Source organism: Gallinula chloropus (genome assembly GCF_964237585.1).
Source record: "Gallinula chloropus genome assembly, chromosome: 8".
NCBI lineage: Eukaryota > Metazoa > Chordata > Aves > Gruiformes > Rallidae > Gallinula > Gallinula chloropus.
In genome coordinates, this window is record NC_140093.1 from 4,801,096 (window position 1) to 4,820,074 (window position 18,979).

The window sequence follows — 18,979 nt, forward strand, 5'->3', positions numbered from 1 at the left end:
ACAACCTCCTTTAGGAGAATTACAGAAGAACAGACAACATCTTTAATTACCTTTATTAAGACCAGGTCCTTGGTTGTGAGGGCCAAGACGACCTTGTCCTCCCTGCTGCCCCAGTCCTGGTATCAGTGGTGGAGGACCTGGGTTCTGTCCGTCCTATGAGCACACAATAAGAGAAGCTGTGTGAATTGCCACGTGGGAGTCGATTTGCTTTTCAGCATTTTCTAATGGGTAAAATGATTTTCTTTACAGAAAGACTGAATCTTCAGGGGTCTTACAACAGAAACAGCTGGTTTTCCAGTGGTTTCAGCCTAACTTCTCAGTAATGCTTTTCAGTCACTGTCTGAGAAGCACACCACTGTCTAGATGATCTAGCATTTCAGGGACTGTTTTACCTGTAACAACCAAAGATGGTAGAGTTCACGTTCTATCTGCCTGTTAGAGAAGACAAGGACACTGTATGTTTGAAAAATATCAGGGACTGATTTATATGTGGTTAGAGCTGCATGGAACCAAGATTCCCCTCAGAAATGAACAAACGAATGAAATTATAAAAACATCAAGAGCGTTGGGATGGGGGACAACAATGGGGCTGTCAGAGAACCTCTCTTATAAAGGCCTGTGAGTTGCTAACGTGGAAAACCACGCCTTTCATTTTTTAACATGCTGGCAAAGCTTGGTTTTCTTCATTCTAGGATCAAAAGAAATACAAATACTTGGCTAAACACCAAGAGACATGTTGTCTGTGGGTTATTAAGCAATGACAGGGCTACAGCCAGCAGCTGCAGTCACCTGCTATTCTCAAGTGGAAATGGTGGAGCGAGCAGAGGTTTGTGTGATATGATCCCAAAGAAAAAAATAAAGTATACATATATATATATATATCAAGTCTTGGGCTATTTTTCTCTCTTTTTGGTGAATTTTACAGGATAATGATCTTTAAATTCAGATACTGTCATAGACCCATCAGAGATTTCTACAGGCATTTACCCTGGACCCACTTTATGGTAACACTGGATGGAAAACAATGTGGTTGAACTGTCTGGTTCTGCTGTTAAACAGCAAAGGACAAAAAGAGTCATCCTTTGGGCTCTGAACCCAACTGGGACTCAAAGGGGTGCCCCTTTTACATAGTTTACTCTGTAGCAGTGAGATCCAGCAAAAAAAATGTATTAGTGTGAACAAGAGGGAGGTAAAAGCTGCAAGTTTGCCATATAAAACCAAGAAAACAAAATTCCCCCCCAACCCCAGACCAGAAAACCTTAAGCAGGTAATATTTTTTCCCTAGACATGTCCAATACACAAGATTTAGACTTGGTGTTCATACACCCTCATAAAAACCCTGCAGAAAGCAGGCAGTCCATAAACAGTTAAACCCTTATACTCCCTCCCTGTCACTGTGCTCATGCTTAAGAGTGCTCAAACTCTCTGTGAAAAGTTAAATAATCTTCATGCTCTACATTTATGTTTGAGAAACTCCACTTTTTTTCCTCCCCAGTTGCAGAGAAGCAGTAAATAAATCTGTGTATTTTTTTCCCCCATCATATCATGATGTACTGGTTTTAAATTAAACTGCAAAGACAGGTGTAAACACAAATAGGCACACGAATACATCCTACCAACAAGACCCAAACCAAAACAGAAGTCCACCCCAACCACAAACAAACTGAGCCCAACTTTCCTGATGACTAAATGTTGACTCGAGTCTAGAACAAAAATTCCCCAGCTATTGCAGTGCTGCTGCCATCCCTGACCAAAACCTTGCTGGAGGTTCTGTGATTTCTCACACATTTATCACACCCTGACCTACACTGAACTTATTGAACTTCTTGCATTTCCACCACTGGTGTTTAACCAGAGCACCAGTTTTTGGGACTTGTATATGCAAATGGCAGAGCTGTCTGCGTTAATTAGAACTGTGCATGGAAGGGGGGAAGGATTCGTTCCATTTCTTCTAAAATACTGCACAAGCTCTTGAAGTTTGTCTCAATGTGGAGAAGTGACAGGGTATGAGGTATGAAGCATTCATACCTCAACCAGGAAATGAAATTCAGCACTTCTATCTAATAGGAACATGAAAAGATCAAATCTAAATTAGCAATAGCAAAAGAGCTCCAAAGGGCTTCTGTTAACTGGGGAATATTCCATTTATCCAGCTGCATTTTAGTATCAATGCACCCATCTCCAAGATAAGGGTTGGACAATCATCTCTCAGCCAAGTTCCTATTGCATCTCACATTTGCAGGATGTAGCAGAGCTCCTGAAGAGATGGGCATAGAATCACAGAATGCTTTGGTTTGGAAGGAACCTCAAAGATCATCTAGTCCCAGCCTCCTGCCATGGGCAGGGACACCCTAACAAGACCAGGTTGCCCACAGCCCCATCCAGCCTGGCCTTGGACACCTCCAGGGATGGGGCTCCCACAGCTTCTCTGGGCATCCTGTGCAAGGGCGTCACCACCCTCAGAGTAAACAATTCCTTCCTAATGTCTCACCTAACCCTGCGCTCTCCCAGCTCGAAGCCATCACCCCTTGGCCTGTCCCTGCACTCCCTGGGGAACAGCCCCTCTCCCACTTTCCTGTGGGAAATCTTGCCCAACACACTCTGCAGTAAACCTCTCTGTGCAGATGCAGGCAATGGTGGAACCTTACATGGAGTTTAACCTTTACAAACCATATCACTGTCTGGTATTACTGTCACAAGCCCTCGATAAAGCAGATAGATATGCGTGCCCTTCTGCTGCTGACAAGGAAGGCAAGTGATTTATACAAGTTTATTTAAGATAAATATAAAATTCAGAACAGAACCCAAGCTAAAGCCTATTGTTTAAAAAACCCCAAATCAGAGCTAGTGGTGCCTTTTAAAAAATGGCCCTGGTTACAAAGAGGCAACCCAGAGCAAAACCTGACATCATGAACTTTAAAGCCTGCTATTTTTAAAAGACCTTGCTGTACTAAAGCTGCACAAGGGAAAAAGGTCGAAACACCCCTGGCTTTGTGTTTAATATCTGCAACATGCTTCAAGGTCCATTGAAAATCACTGGCCACCTGTCAAAAGCAACGTGCTGAACCCTGCGTTGCCAGCAGGATCAGACAAGGCCAGCCCTACACATACATGTAACCACGTACAAGCTGCTACACACACGCAAGCTCGGTCGTTGTTCTCAGAGCAGAAGTGTTAGCCTCCCTGGGGCAGCAACTGAAAACACCACACAGGTTTCAGTTAGACAGTGCTGGCAGTAACTCTCATTCCCTTAACAATGATGCTTTTGAAACGTCAGCAACAGCGTCCTGTTAACCAGCCTCTGGAGGAAACCTCTGCCGATTGGTAAGGAAAAGCAATGCAAATAAACCCACAATTTGAGTGCTCCACCGCCTCATTCTCCATCAGGGTCCCTGAGCTAAGGCTGGGTTCAGTATGTGGTGTCTCAGTGTGACTGGGACTGGACTACACACCAAGGACTGTCTGAAGCTTCAACTAGAAACTACCAGGTGCGAGTCTAAAAGAGTTAATTCTGCTTAAACCCCCCACACGTTTTTTGATACAGAGTAAGCGGAACTTCTTCCAAACATCCCTTGCAAAATTCCCCTGAAAAGCTGAAGGCAACCCACAGAATTTTGAAGTACTGCATCAGTGCCATACAGACAGGAACGTGGAAGAGCTAATAGAGACAGAAAGCTCAGCATTATCTGCTGTAGATCAGAAGATGGAGTAAGCCTGGTATGAAAGGTGCTGAAGTGGGCAGAGCCAGGGGCACCTGGTATTGAACCAGACCTAATCAAAACTGCAGAATTAATCTGTGTGTCTATAAACAGCACTCTGGTTTTCCAGGCCAGCTCAGCACAAGGGTATTGCTGAGCTGGTGAGCTCTCCAGGAGTCACACACCAAGGCAGCTCGGCACACAGACATCTAACTGGCAGCGCAGTGGTCGGCACATACCCAGGCCACGCTCAGCAGCTCCTGGTCCTACACAAACCTGATCTGATACCTGTGCACCCTCTCAGCAAGTGGTGCGGTAACGAGCTCACCATGTACAACACCAACCACTTAACTCATGCTCCAGAAAGCACAGGGGTGGCTAAACAGTTTCTACACCAAGGCAGGAAGCAGGGTAACTGTGTTCCTGCACGCGGAGCCCAAACTCCTAAGTGCAACCAGACCTAAGCTGCTTCCAGGTGAGTCACCACCCATGGTAAATCCATCCCATAGTTTGGATAAACTACTCTGGGACAACTGAGAGTTGGCAATAACTTGCTTTAATTAGTACATACGAGTTTTCTTAGGTTCAGTTTGCTTAAATTCAACTTGTCTTAGTGCTCACCTACTACATAACTCTTATCATTATCACTTTTCCTGAGGCCTCAGTCTTCCAAGTATATCAAACCCTCAGCCCCTCAGCTCCTGCTCTGCATTTCTACTGCATGACATCATCATTCCTATGCGCTTAACGCTCCTCTTGTTATAGAGCCCGACACGTACCTGATTAAATGGGGGACGAGGCCCGTCACCCAACAGAGGCGTTTTCTGCTGCTGGAAAGGCAGAGGGCCCTGGGAAGGGTGCGGCCCCCTGGAAGGGTTCGGTTGTCCCTGAGGTCCTTGCATGTTTCCTTGAGGCCCCACTAAAGAGCCTTGTGGAGGTCCCTGCTGGCCTTGTGGACCTGGTGGCCCACGCAATTCTTGTGGCGGTCCTAACATTGTACCTTGAGGCGGGGGTCCCTGGAGGCCCCTCATTTCCTGGGGACCGTGTCCTAGTAAACCACTTTGCATATGAGGACCTCTCATTTCTTGTGGATGACCCATCATCATCCCTTGCGGAGTAGGTCCCTGGTTATCTCTGGGTCCTGGTGGACCCTGCATCCCTCTTGGATTAAGTCCCATCAAAGGCCCTTGAGAGATAGGGCCCTGCATCCCTTGAGATCCTGGAGCTCCTTGCATGCCATGAGGAAGAGGTCCTTGCATTCCTCGGGGACCAGGTGGCCCTTGCATTCCTTGACCACCAGGTGGCCCCTGAGGACCCAGGTGACCTTGTGGGCCAGGTGGCCCCTGTGGTCCTAAATGAGTCTGAGACCCAGGTAGACCCTGTGGTCCTAAGTGGCCTTGTGGACCAGCACTACCCTGTGGAGGTCCCATTGGCCCATGAGGACCAGGATGTCTCTGCATTCCTTGATGTCCATGTAAATCCTGAGGCCGTGGCATTCCTTGTGGAGGTCCTTGGGGGCCTGGAGGTCCTTGTGGTCCCATGAACCCTTGCGGACCTCCACCTCCTTGGTGTAATGGAGGACCTTGAGGTCCCATTTGTCCTTGGGGTCCTGGAGGTCTGAACTGTCCTTGTGGACCAGGAGGTCCCATCTGAGGCATATTCATTGGCATCTGCTGAGGTGGAAGGGGCTGTTGAAATCCTTGAGGCATCTGTGACATTGGGCCTTGCCCTGGAAAAGGCTGGGGTCCATGAAGAGAACCTCCCGGAGGTGGCGGCTGCACTTGCTCAGCTTGTTTTTGTGCAAGTCTCTCAATCTTCAATTGCTGTCCAAAAAAAGAAGAGAGACCCAGACAATCAGCTAAGCACAGAAGTACAGGCAATGGCTAAAAACCAGAAGCAACCATGTCATTTCCCAGCAGTTCGAAAACATTTAGTGCTTTCCCCTTCGTTAACAGCAACGCAACTGAAGAGATCCACACATCAGTGTGGATCACTGAAGGTTTCACAGCATCGTGCATTAATACCCTGTTGAATTAGGTGGGAGGTCCAAACATGGCAGGCAGAGCACAGAACCACACTTGCTGCGAACCCTCTTGGCACACGTACCTCCAGGAGCTGCGGGTTTGTGTACTGAAGTGCAGCCATTTCCTGTTCAATCTCTGCCTGAGTCTTCTTTTTCTCCTCCAGCTTGATATCTTCCTTCCTATCATTCAGTGGCTCGGGTGGAGGAGGCAAAGGGACTTTATTCTGCATCCATGCCTGGAAAGAACAGTAAACACACGATGAATTCTGTGGATAACGTGTAGGGAATGTGTTGCCACACTGGGAAAGGACATGCTGACATGCTGTGTAGTCTGGATGTTCAAAGTTAAAACCAACGCTGAATAAATCTTCCATATCTTCTATTTGTCAGGCACAGGTAGGAGATACAAGGGATTTAACCAGGTATTTCCTGCTTAAATAGTGATTAAACAGCAATGCTCGGCTGTTTTGCACTGGGTGTCGATATCACCGAGCTGATACTGGAAATCCCAATCATTTCCACAGCAACATACTTCTGGAAACTGGAAAAACAACAGGTACTTACCTGCTGAAACTGTGCTGGTATTGGTTTTGCATAGGGTACTTTTTTCTGTGGCACCTTCTTTTGGTCCTTTTGCATTACTTCCTCCATCCCCCAATCCAGTCCTGGGATTGTCATTTCAATGTCGTTGGACTCATCTTTCCCTTTAGCACAAGGGAGACAAACAGGTTGCAGGTTTACAGGGGAATCACAGTACCCTGCAGCTTATTTAGCAAAAGACACCAGGAGGTTTTCAACTGTTCCTTCTTTACATGGAAATGCAACACAGAACTTCAGGGAAAAAAAGTCTGTGCTACAAAATATATGAAAGGGATGAAAGAAGTCATGCAACATCTTGGGAAAATTCTTCCCCACAGCTACTACTTACCCATCTGCTCTTGCTCCATGGCTATTTTCAACTGCTCAGGTATTCCCATCCCAGGAATAACTGCGAGGCTGTTGGGTTCCAAATCATCTAGAGAAAAAACAATTAATATTTGGAACATTTATTTTTATATCATCATTTTCTCCCTTTGGATTCTCACATGCTTTTACCACTGCTATCACTACATATTTCATAGCTAGTGGGCCACTTTTTAATTCCAGGTATCAATTACAGGGTATTGAAAGAACTGCAGATTCAGATCCATAAACACACCCCAAAAGGTGTGAAACTCTGTCCTTTTGGGAAAATTTCATTTAGGGTAGAAGCTCAGAAAAGGAAATAACAGCCCATACCCATTTCTATTTTTGTTGTAACAACTCTATGTATTTTAAAAGTGCTGCATTTTAATTAACATTCCCAAACCTAAACAAATAAATAATAAAAAGCTGAAGAAACAGACCCAGCCAGAGATTAAAAGGTCGCCAAGGCATGACATAGTGCTGGGCAACCCTGAGCAGCCTAAAATAGCCAAGATAAATCCTTAAAAGGGACAAGTTTTAAGATTTTAGTGAAGGTCAGTAATTAAAAAGATTTTCCTGCTGTAGTTCAGGAGTGTGAGAAGTCTTGAAGCCCCATGAAGTTTTCAGGAAGGACAGTCAACCGGAGGTACTGCAAGAGAGAGGACCAAACCTCCTTCCTGTCGCTGACAGAGCAGGTCTTACCTCCTGGAGCTGTGGAAACAAAATAAAACTCATTGTTGGAATGATCACTGCTGAGAACATGGAGAATAAAATCATCCTCACAAAAAACCATCATTGTCTAGGTAGTCACCAAAGCTGCAATACTGTTTCATTGTCTTGCACTCTAGTGTCAGCTGGGGACTGAGGCTTGTCCCTGACCCCCACCCTCCTCCTTCCATAGGGAGGGAAATCCCCTTACCGTATTCCACGCCGTCCTCTGACATCCCAGGCAGCAGATTCAGGTTGTAACGGTCTCGCATTTTATCTCCTGGACGGTTTCTAGTCCAAAACTTGCTGTCAAAAGGAAGTTACACCATCTCAATAAAGGTTTGAGAGTATTAACTACTTTTAATCTGATCAGGTCTTTAAACTTTAGGGTACCATCTTGAATATATAAGGGTTCAGCTCTTACCGAGTCAAGTTCAGCACTGGATCTGAACATTAGGTGTGAGGTTCAAACAAAATATAAAACCCAAAAAGTCACTGGATTACATAGCTACAGTTAAGAAGATACTCCAAAATAGAAGGGGTATAAGTACAAGGTATCAATGTCCAATCCTGAACAGATATACTTTTAGTCCATCCCCAAAGCATCTCACTCAATTCCAATATATTCTTCCTATACAACTAAACTTGTCAGTTCACACATCCTCAGACACAATTTTTTTCCATTTATAAAATGGTCTGTGTTTACAGCATGTTCAGCCTGAAAGCACAAACTACAGGCCTCCAAACATATCTGCAATGTGAGGAGACAGATGTGACCAGTAGATGATCTGTGGGGAAAAAAATGCTGTGGAGATAAGAATATTTCTTCAGCAAGAAACTACAGCTATTTAAAAACAAAAAAAAAATCTTCCTGAGATTTCAAAGCTCACACAAACCCAAAATCCTAGTAGTTTTTAAGACTGCCTTAGATGAAGGACAAGAAGGAAGACTCTACCTTTTCATGCACGATGTCAATGCCTTTCCATTTAGAGGAGTCTGTCTCTGCTTTGCCCATTGGCTGTGTAAGAATCATCCCAGCCTACTCTTCCTTCCCTGACACCACACACCTTTCCAGTTTCTAAATGTACATATAAACCCCTAGAGCTTTTTTACTAAATCCTTGAAAATACCTGGTGTGATCATTTGAGCCCGAACAGAGAATGTGTCCCAGGGGATGCCATGCCAGGCTCCAGATCATTCCCTCATGGGCCATTTCCATTCCACCAACCTCCTTCTCAACTCTGAAGCATTAAAAAAATAAAATTAAAAATTTAAATCAGTCATTACTCAGGCAAACATCTGCCACAGGTACAGTACAAAACCTTTGCTATTCAGTTGTTCCCCTACCCCATATTTTGCTAAACTCAACCCTCTGTTGCTTTTCTTTCGGGTGAACTGATAGTTCCCAATTGTTCTTAATAGGAAATTCAGTAATGTGGGGAGTATAAACTGTGCATTTAGCAACATAAAAATTGCAACATCTCCAGACAAGAACCCACAGTTTCAACCATTCAACCAGACTATTTTCTGCACACGCAGCTGGAGCCTTTAAAAGACACTTGCACAGGAAAAGCTGCTTCAGAAAGGAAGCATATTCACAGCCTTCCTCAGGTACAGTGAAAAGCCATACCACAACAGTGCCTGTTAAATGCAGGCTCTAAGGTAAAAATTACAGGTATGGTCCAACAGCTGGCACATCTGACCAACCCCTTTCCCAGGCGCTGATGAAAATGCCACGTACCCCACATGCCAGAACAACAAAGAGCCGTCAGATCCTCCGCTGGCGAACAGCCCTTCATGGACAGGATGCCAGGCCACAGCTGAAACACAGAGGGAGCCCCAGTCAGAGAGCGTAATGCTGGGATTTCTAATGAATGAAAATCAGGGGGCTCAAAACCTTTATTTTTTAATCCAAACTTACTAATAAAAATCCACGTAATAAACCAAATTCTGACCTGTGGCCTCCTTCTTGTGACCCCTGAAGACCTGAAGCTCTTCCTTCAGATTACGAATGTCGAAGAGCTTACAGAGATGGTCACGAGAAGCTGTTAGCAGCCAGTTGCCATTCAGATTCAGTTTCACCTCCATCACTGTGTTTTTATGAGCATGCCTGCAAGCAGAAAGACACAGACTGTTCTTCTCCAACACTGATTTTTCAGACACATAGATAAAAACGTGATCATTTCCCCCTCCTAAATATTCAGGTCAGTAACAAAGTACTTCAGGGTACTAAACCAGAGTACTGTGGCTTCCCATGCAAAGGCCCTGTGCCTCAATCCTGTTCTTTCATGCTTCACAGCAACCTGTAGTGCTCACTGAGGCAGGGCTCAGGCAGGGCACATTTCTACTGCAGCATAAGAAACTTTTCACTGGCCAGATGAAACCCCTCATTTGCATTTCCAGATCTCAACTCTGTCTTCCAAATGAGACCCGTGTGACAAGCAGGTCTATGGAGAGGGACAAAGTAAAAAATAAGGACTGAAAGTCAGAACTGTCCAAGTACAGACTTGACTTTGTCCAACCTCAAGATTTTCTGGTGCAGATAAAGCACCAGCTTTACATTTGAAGTAATTGTGTATGGCTGAAAAGGGGTGGGTCAAAAAGCTAAGAAGAGAATTAAAAAAACAAAGTATTTTATGAAGTTAGCTTATATTTGAGCAAATCAAAGTCTGTGGGCAAGAGCTTACAGTGTGGCAAGGCTCTGGCCAGTCTTTGGATCCCAGAACTTGATGGGTTGTTGGCTATCTTTACTTCCCGATACGACTAATCCCTTTGTTGGATGCCAGTCAACACATTTCACATCTGCTCCATGGCCTGTTAAGAAGATAAAAATTGCTTATTTTGAGATTTCACAGTCACTGGAAAATTAAAGGGTGTGCACCTTATAACTGTAATGTAAAACCGAATGAAGAACATCACAGAGGACAGGTCACAAAATGTGAAATCAAACTAAGTAAAAACTCCTCTCCATTTGCATTCTTTCCTGCTAATTGCTGGGAGCATCTTCTCCTCAGATTACACCTCAGACCAGGCTGACTTCAACCCAAAATTTCTCTTACAGGCTTCTGCTCAAACTGGTACTTTCCTCAAGGCTGCAGCCCTATGCTATCACACAATGTTTAAACCTAACAGTGCTGAAGCATTTGCATGGAGATGGCAAGGGGAAACAACACTGTGCCACTGCACATCCTGTGAAATACTGTACAAATGAAAGGCAAGTGTATGTTTGTTCCTATCCTACCAGTACAACCCTTTTTGCTCTCCTGTCAGAAAACAAGGAAAGAAATTAAATTATGGGTCTGAAAACTAGATTAGCATCCAATGAAAGGAAGTAGTACGAGCTGTAACCTCTTATCAGCTCAGAGGGATTCAGGTTTTTCCAACGCTTGAGAGTTAGGAGGAAAAATCCCCCTCGTGATGCCATTTCATTTTAAACAGACTGACTGACCTTGACAGAGAATCAGCACTGCTCAGATGATCTAAAAACCTGTCCAGAAATGCCTGTTCCTGCTACACACCAAAATGAGGTTTCTGAGCTGAGCTGCAGGGATTTAAAGAACAAACGATCATGTCTTTCTTGGGTCACTCTCCGTGCCAGTCCTCTTCCAGGCAATGCCAGCAGGAACAGTCAAATGCCAGAAAACAAGGCAGTGTGCAATAAGAAATGAGAAAAGCAAGATGAGAAAGGAAGGGCTGCCTGGAACAAAGGCACTGGAGTTACAAGTCGGTATGGCAGAAGGGCAGCCTGTTCCACAAAAGACAAAGGGTTCCCCATCAAAGGCAGGCAGCTCCCACAAGCACAGCTTTGCTACAGGGTGGAACACGTAACTCAAGCAGCACAAGCTGCCTTGATACAGTCCTCAGTTCGACAAGACATTACAAATTAATATCAGCTGACATTTTCCCAAGGCCCCAGAAAAGTCAAATTAGAATAAGCAATACAATTCTGTATTAAAATGAAAGCAAAATGTTAACACATAGAATGCTCTTTCCATCAAATGAGTGGAACTTTCCTTCTCTTTGGAGGAAAGGACAGACAGGAAATTGCTTCTCAACACGAGAAAGAAATGACTACACAGCTCTGGTAAGTATGTGGGCAACAGCTTTAAGGACTGATTGATGATATGGATGAAGAAACCCCAACTCTGCTGCCTCAGCGTAGCAGGCAGAATTGCCCTTGGACTATGTGGGGTCTCAGGGAAGAGCAGGACCCTCAAGTTGCAAGGACTAAAATGAATGTGCTCACAAGCGACCGCTCTGATGGTCCGTCCTGCCAACGGACAGGCACTTGGAGATGGATGGTTTCCCTTCTCTCCAGCTCTTCTGATACAGAAAGAAATGAAAGGCACTGCCTGTCTGGATTTGCTCCCCCAATCTCTTTCAACTGAAACATGAAGCTGAATGCTGAGCAAGCCTTGCTCCTGAGTGCTTATTTGGGAGGAACCATTTGGCCAGTAGTAAGAGACAAAGAGCTCTTCCTTCAGCATGGAAGGCAAGTCATGCTTGCAGATTTTCAGCTGATGACATCCTGTAGGTCCTCGCTATCCTGCTGCCACTACGTAAAGACAGGGGACAACACGTCCGTGTAGAGAAACGATCCATTGCAGTTAAGAACTGGTTGAACCATATGAAAATGTGTTCAGACCAGAACACTTGAGTGGCATCATAAACATGAAAAAACCAAAGCCCAGCAAACCCATAAGAAAAACCTACCCACACTGACTGGAGTGACAATATTTCAGCAGCAGCAAAGTCAAAGACAATTAGTAACAGAAGAGCGATGAGAGCCAAAGGGCTACTCTGCTCACTTGGTAAGATTGCATCCAGAAAGCGAGTTATGCTGGTGAAAAGCCACCTCTGGATAGCAGGTTGTCCTGCACAAGGCCTGATTTAGGCTTTCCTTCTGAAACCTAACCTGAGTTAAACCAGCCCAAATATGTATCCTGAGGGCAAAAAAGGCTCAGAGTGAGAAATTCAGTTCAAGCTCAGAGCCACACTCTTAAACAGAGCAACCGGAGCACCCATCCTCTAAACATCTTCAAAAGGGAGCAACAATGACAGGACAGCACCAGACTATGAGCTTTGCAGTAGCCAGGTGTGATAGCCACCATCCACTAGCCCCAGGCCAAACAGCTGAAAGGCAGTGAAAGATGCCAGGATGCTCAGAATGTGTTAACCAGAGCAGATGATTTATTAGGTACTTAGCGGCAGGCTTTTTGGCACATTAAAACTGATCAGAAGGATCAGAAGAAAATTGCAATATTTAAAATCATAACCATTCCAAAGACAGGTAACTTCCCTGCAGTTATCTTTCCACCACTGTGCTCTTCTGGACTGTCAGTAGTGGAGGAAATCTGGGACCCTCCTTTGTCATTTAATTAAAGTGACCTATCCTGCCCCCAAGAGTGGCATCTCTTACCAAAGGTCTGCACTAAATGGGATCATTGTATACTTAGCTGTAAGTTCACAATGCAACAGAGCTTCCTTGAGAAAAAATATGCTTTAAATAAGCTATTCCCAAGGGATAAGTCATAGAATCACAGAACGGTCTGGGTCGGAAGGGAACCCAAGGAACACAGAGTTCCAACCCTCTGCCATAGGCAGGGACACCAACCTCCAGGCCTGGATCTACACAAGGTCGCCCAGGGCCCCATCCAACCTGGCCTCCACCCCCTCTCTGGGCAGCCTGTTAAGTCAGAAGAATTATCTAAGACAACCAACGTCACTGAACAACATCATCTAATCAGACCTTTTAAATTTTTTTGCTCTTTTTTTTTTTAATTGGAGCGACTGACCCTGTACATTGTTTTTCCTTCCTTCTGCTGACAGATGTAGACACTGCTATCTGTAATGAGACCAATGATGCAGAAAAACACATTTAAAATACAACTCCAAAGAAAAAGAAAGCTGGTAGATTTTACTCTGTGATTGCCTTCTGTTCTTAGTTGTAGGCGAAGACCAGGGAATTGGACTCTCCTCTGGTACAGAACCCCCATCACCAAGCACTATACTCAGAAAACCTTCATTTATGCAAATCTCCGTGGTTTTCCTTCTCTGTTTGCTGATTCTAAACAGCTTTTGCTCAGTAACTTCAACAGTCACATGTATGTCTCCAGCCTAGGAGAGTCAGGATGGGAATTCCTCTCTGAACACCACCTGCACCATTTCTGCCCTGAGATCCTCTCTAGAAAAAGTGCAGACATTACATCATTTCCCTGGTTCACAGGGACCCTTTATGGATAAAGGAACTGAAATGCCTGAATTGTTTAGCAATTGCAGCAATGAGAGGCTGAAATGGAAGACTGGCTGAAGGTAAGGATTTCTGATAAGCCAAACTCATTTAAAATCATGAGTTAAAGTCTGAGCATAGCCAATATACGAGCACTTATCAGTTTTACTCACAAATTTATAACCTTTTAATTTTTTTCTGCAGATTTTTTAAAACACAAGCATATGTGGATTCTTTAGAAAGTTCAGATACAAAAGTACTTCTCTGATAATACTTGCATAATACACACGCATAATACATTTTTGAACTGGCTGTAGCCACAACCCAGTGGATTAAAGTATTGCTTGTTAATACTTTTAGCCAATTTATGTGAAGGGTTGTTCTATAAAAGACACTGAACAGGAATACTCACTGGTGAAAAGGACAACAAGCTCTAATAAGATTATATCTAATAGTGTTTGATCAAATCCAGCATGTCACAAGTCTGGAAAAGCACACATAAATTAAGGACTTGATAATTCCACACACACCCCCCCTCCTATTTTCCACATATGTGATTTAATGAAACCAATATATGATGCAAAAATGTTGGTTTGGATCTCTGTGCCTTTATTACAACCTATAACATACCTACTTTAGAATGCAACCATACCTTAACTATCAATTATACCTATACCAGGTTTAGGCTGTAGCTGATTTTTCCCCCACTATATCCTGCTAGGAACGAGCTCCATTGTAGAGGCACGGAAATTGGGAAAAGGATATAGATGATACAGTAGGATTTCTAGATCCTTCTCAGCGATTTCCTGGATGTATATGCACACACCCTGAGGTGATACTCTATTACAGCATCTTCTTGTACCTTTTTTTAAACATCCATGTTTCAAAGAAAATGGATCTTTGTAATAGCACGTATTCTAAAGAATGAACATTATCATTTGACCGCAACAATGCCACTTCTTTCTCTTTTTGACAGAACTCTATTTTCTGGGACCTTTTTTAAAGGCAGATGGCTGTTTTATGCAGTTTTCAATGGGCAGTGAATAGCATCCTCCACTTGAACTGATCAGACTTTTCATCACCACACAGTAACATTTGCCCTCCTGTAATACATCCCCCAAAACATTCAAACACCTCGTTGCAGGCCCCTCCTAGGGGATGATTTCCAAGGGATCTGTGAAGAGACATCAATCAGTTCTTACTACTGTTCTCCACCCCCCAAGGGGAATAAAAAATAAGACATGCATGTCAAAGACAAGAGGAAGCATTACCATGTTTTCTACATAATTCCCTTAGAATTTGTTAGTTGCTTCCAGCCTGCTAGGCAAATTGGATTATTCCTCCCATCCCATACCCTACAGCGACCCATTCCATGCTATTATGCAAAGCTTACTCAGGAACTGAACACCACATGTCTACAAGAACCTGGGGACTCTTTTGATAACACTGATCAGGTTAGAAACAGGGCTAAGGATAGATTTAAATTCCAGTAACTTAGTGCTCTTTGTCCTATCTCCTTATATGAGCTATACTCCTCTTGAAAGCTGTTCTGTGAGCCCTTTCACTTCCTATTCTCCCCTCCAAAAATGAATCTCACAGAAACCCTCCATCTACAGTATTACTTTTCATTTTAGCATGATGTGGGAGGTTGGCAAATAAGGATTTACAGGAAAAACTCCTTTCAGCCTTTGGCAGATTAAGAACAAAGCCTACTACCATACTTTTAGACCTTAAACTCAAGTGTTACTTGCCTTTATTTGCTCACCATCTCTTCCTTCTAGCACACTGCTAGTTTATTAAACACAGTATCTAGAGAGATTGCTACAGTTTTAATCTACCCACAGGGAGTGTGTCCTAGATCATAAGAATTCCTCTAATCCAGCAGCAGAACAGGACATGATTAAACCTTGTTTACAAATCCAGCTGTGGGTTATTTTTTTTACAGCTCTATAATCATACTAATTTTTCTTCCCACCAGGATGGTTTGTTTTTAGCATCTGTGAAATCAGAAGGTTAAAAAATTAATACTCAATAAACACTGATGAAACAGGTGTGGCTAAACAAGCGATGTTTTTCCCTGAGATTACCCAGAACAGGCACCCAGTCCCCAAAACGTGTTTCTATGCATGAGTTTAGAATTTGTACATGCTAGTTCCAACAGAACTCACACCCCTCAATGAGCAGTTTGAATTCTACAAAATCCTAAACCACTAGCACAAAAAGATAAGGTAGAGCTTAATGCTAGATGTGTGCTCACAGAGTGAGCATCACAGCAAACACACTGCAAAGAACAGTGAAAAGAATCTTGTTATATTACATGTAGTTGCTGGCAGTGGCATGCAGTGATCTGAATCCCTTACAGCTCAATGACAAAGTCTTCTGTACTGGTTTACAGCAAAGGGAAGATATCCAGCCGTGTCCCAGTGCATGTTGGAACTGGGTCATGCAGGGTTCAGGCTTGAACTAATGAGACTACTCACATGTTGAAGTGAATGGTTAAACGCTTCAGCGAATTGAAGGCTGAATGCTGAGCAGGTTCCAAAGCTGGAATGCATTGCTTTGAGCAGAAACAAAAGTTACCCAACTGAAACCATCTACCATGCCAGACTTGCCATGCTGGCTGGTCGGTTTGCTTTTTAAATTAACTGAGTACGTTCACACTATGGTCTACAAACACTGGAGGGAGAGATGCCTTTCCTTTTTAGACATATTTGCTTTTTCCTAACTCCTGAATTCATTTTTGAGCATTACCACTACTGAACACCCAATCAGGGCATTTCCTGTATCTGCTGTAAAATGTATAGGGACAAGTTTGCCAGCAGGTTCTGGTGCAGCCTCTGTAAATGCCAGGAGCTGTGTTAACGTTTTCTTAGAAGTGAGAACTACCTACAAAACCAATTAAGTGCACATGTTCCATGATTCCTAATCATCAACCATAGTTAAATCATACCTAGATTCATCACAGATAATTAGCAAATTATTTATGTGAAATAACAAAATTTTCACCAGTTTTGCTTATTTGGTGTGTAGATTTATAACTTACCCCCTCTTAATCAAGAAAAGCTGTGTATAGCAGTAAGTGCATCTCTGTCACAGTGTTCACCTAAGTGACAATGCTTTAAAAGGCAATACAGAACTCATTATTTCTAGGATGTCATCATTAAACAGAAAGCCAGCAGGAAGCTCAGAACTAGCTCAAGAGAAAGGACAGGAAAAATAGGGCAGAAAGTATAAAAGGGAAAGATGCACCAATAAAAACTGTCCAACACCTTATTAAATATATATATGCTAGTGCTTGGGGGTAACGGCAGCTGAAATCAAGGACAAAGGCAGGTTTTTATCAGAGTTAAATTATTTATGAACAGCAGACTGGATTCTACTTTGCACTTAGGCACAGATTTCTATTGAAATTCTCATGACATATTTCTTAATTCCTTTGCAAGTATTCACCAGAATTAAGAGGGCTTTTCTAAACAGCAAAAGCTAGAACAGCATCATGGGGGGGGTGGTCTGGTCACATTGTCTGTAAAGTAGCTGGGACTAGGTGTTCTTTTCTGTTCAAAAATTAACCAGCCTACTTTGAAAGCAGCAACACACTTGCTTTTCATTGACAGAAAATATTTATTTACAATGGTATTTACATTTAGTGATATTAAAAAATAAATGTACAAGAAACATTAAAAATGAGCAGCAATTTTAAGAAAAATTCTCATGCTTCATAACACAAACAGCTGACAGGAGTCAAAAAACCCTACTCAGAGTGAAAGTGCCCCACAATTTTCTCCTGCTTGCTTTCTGGCACCTTCCTTTCAAGTATCTGGTACTAGCCATTGGATCTGAAAGAGCTTGCACTGCCTCTGATGAGTGCTTACTGGCTTAAGCCATTAGACAAGACCAATCTCTACTCTAATTTAGCACAGCAATTACTACATAGTGCCGTTTGGAAAAGGGGAGAGTATAGCAGTGTCCAAGAATAAAACAACTGGCTGTTCTTTGAGGGAGGAAAAAGTATGGACTTCAAGGATAAGAGGTTCAGTGATTTTGTCAATTATTGGTCTGCAGTTCCCAGAGGTCTGAGGCTCTGTATCAGAGTGCAGAATCCGTTTGCTGGGCAGCATGATTTTGTAAATGAAAAGAACTTCCCCAAAAGCGTGAGCTTTCACATTAAAACCCTCCCCGTGAAGTCCTCCAACCACGACCTTAACAAGTGTTTTGGAGTCTGCTCATAGCCTGTACCACCAACCCAAAACCCCAGATCTGATTAGAGTGTCAAAGCACTGGAGGCCCCAACAACAGTTCCTCTCCAAAGCACCTCTCTCACCACTGCTCAGACAGAACATACACTTAGGTTTTACAAATTGAGAACAAAGTGGGGCATGTGTTAAAAACAGGTGCCTGAGGCTAAGCTTTTAGTAAGGGATGTAATTTCAAGATGCTCTGATCCTAGAGTAGCTTCAGCAAGGCTTCTTGCAACACATACTTAAGAAACTAGATCTATTCACTAATTACTGAGAATGTTGACTGGTGTGTTCACTTGCTGCCATCAAGGTGTCAAAATCCCCAGCATTTCCACTTGTGACTTCTGTTAAATCTTTGCCTGTTACACCCATGTGAAACACCACTAAGCAAAACCAGACCAAGTCTGGTATTTTTACTGAATACTACAAGTAGTAGTGGAAGGAAGGAACGCCAGAAACAGCATTGTATTTTTAAATTAACTTGAAGCTAAGACAGACATTTTGGTGCATCCTAAAATTCAGTATGGCAATGTAGGGAAATGAGAGAAAAGTAAAGAAGTCAAGGAACACAGTGCAGAACATAGCACCAGCTTGCCTCAAGCTCAGTGCTCTGGCTGTAATTTCAGTCAAGGCTGTAAAAGGCAGAGTTCTCAGGGAGGAGAAGAAATACGTCCAGAAAAGCTATGAGTAACCATCATTAATAACTTTCAATAATTATTTCCTTTAACATCCTGCTGGATGCTCATTACAGTTCTGCTGGCAATTATGGCTGTTGCAAGAGAAAAGCACAGCCCAGGTATCTAGGTTAGAGGTTAATTGACATTCCGAACCACTGTCGGGGCACACGAGCAGAGATCACTCTCAGCAAGCTGCTAAGAGTCTCAGAAAAAAACCTGTGGATCTTGAGTAAGAGAAGTTACAAGATATATTTTCTATAACTTGCTATACCTTTACTCCGCAGTGAACTCACAATTCTTCTAATAGAAACACCCAACACTAAAGGGCTGCCAAGATCTTTCAGTCAGCTTGATCTTCCTTCACTGGAAGAATAGGTTTTGAGGTGGTTTTAAGACTACAAGGCTGGATCATACTTTTTTTACACTCTGATGAGAGGAGAGTTACTATCAACTCTCTTCTC

At 43.3% G+C, this 18,979-nt stretch overlaps 1 protein-coding gene across 1 annotated transcript in view; it reads right to left on the minus strand.

Annotated features, from left to right (window-relative positions):
• Nucleotides 1–18,979, minus strand: part of WDR33 (WD repeat domain 33) — a 67,066-nt gene that overhangs the window by 8,934 nt on the left and 39,153 nt on the right. Inside the window, exons 8-17 of the mRNA XM_084267093.1 lie at nucleotides 10,062–10,188; nucleotides 9,330–9,484; nucleotides 9,116–9,194; nucleotides 8,505–8,615; nucleotides 7,586–7,680; nucleotides 6,650–6,736; nucleotides 6,286–6,425; nucleotides 5,805–5,957; nucleotides 4,478–5,521; nucleotides 51–153 (exon numbers count right to left, since the gene is read on the minus strand). Coding sequence (XP_084123219.1) covers nucleotides 51–153; nucleotides 4,478–5,521; nucleotides 5,805–5,957; nucleotides 6,286–6,425; nucleotides 6,650–6,736; nucleotides 7,586–7,680; nucleotides 8,505–8,615; nucleotides 9,116–9,194; nucleotides 9,330–9,484; nucleotides 10,062–10,188 — 2,094 coding nt within the window. The remainder of the gene's footprint in view (nucleotides 1–50; nucleotides 154–4,477; nucleotides 5,522–5,804; nucleotides 5,958–6,285; nucleotides 6,426–6,649; nucleotides 6,737–7,585; nucleotides 7,681–8,504; nucleotides 8,616–9,115; nucleotides 9,195–9,329; nucleotides 9,485–10,061; nucleotides 10,189–18,979) is intronic.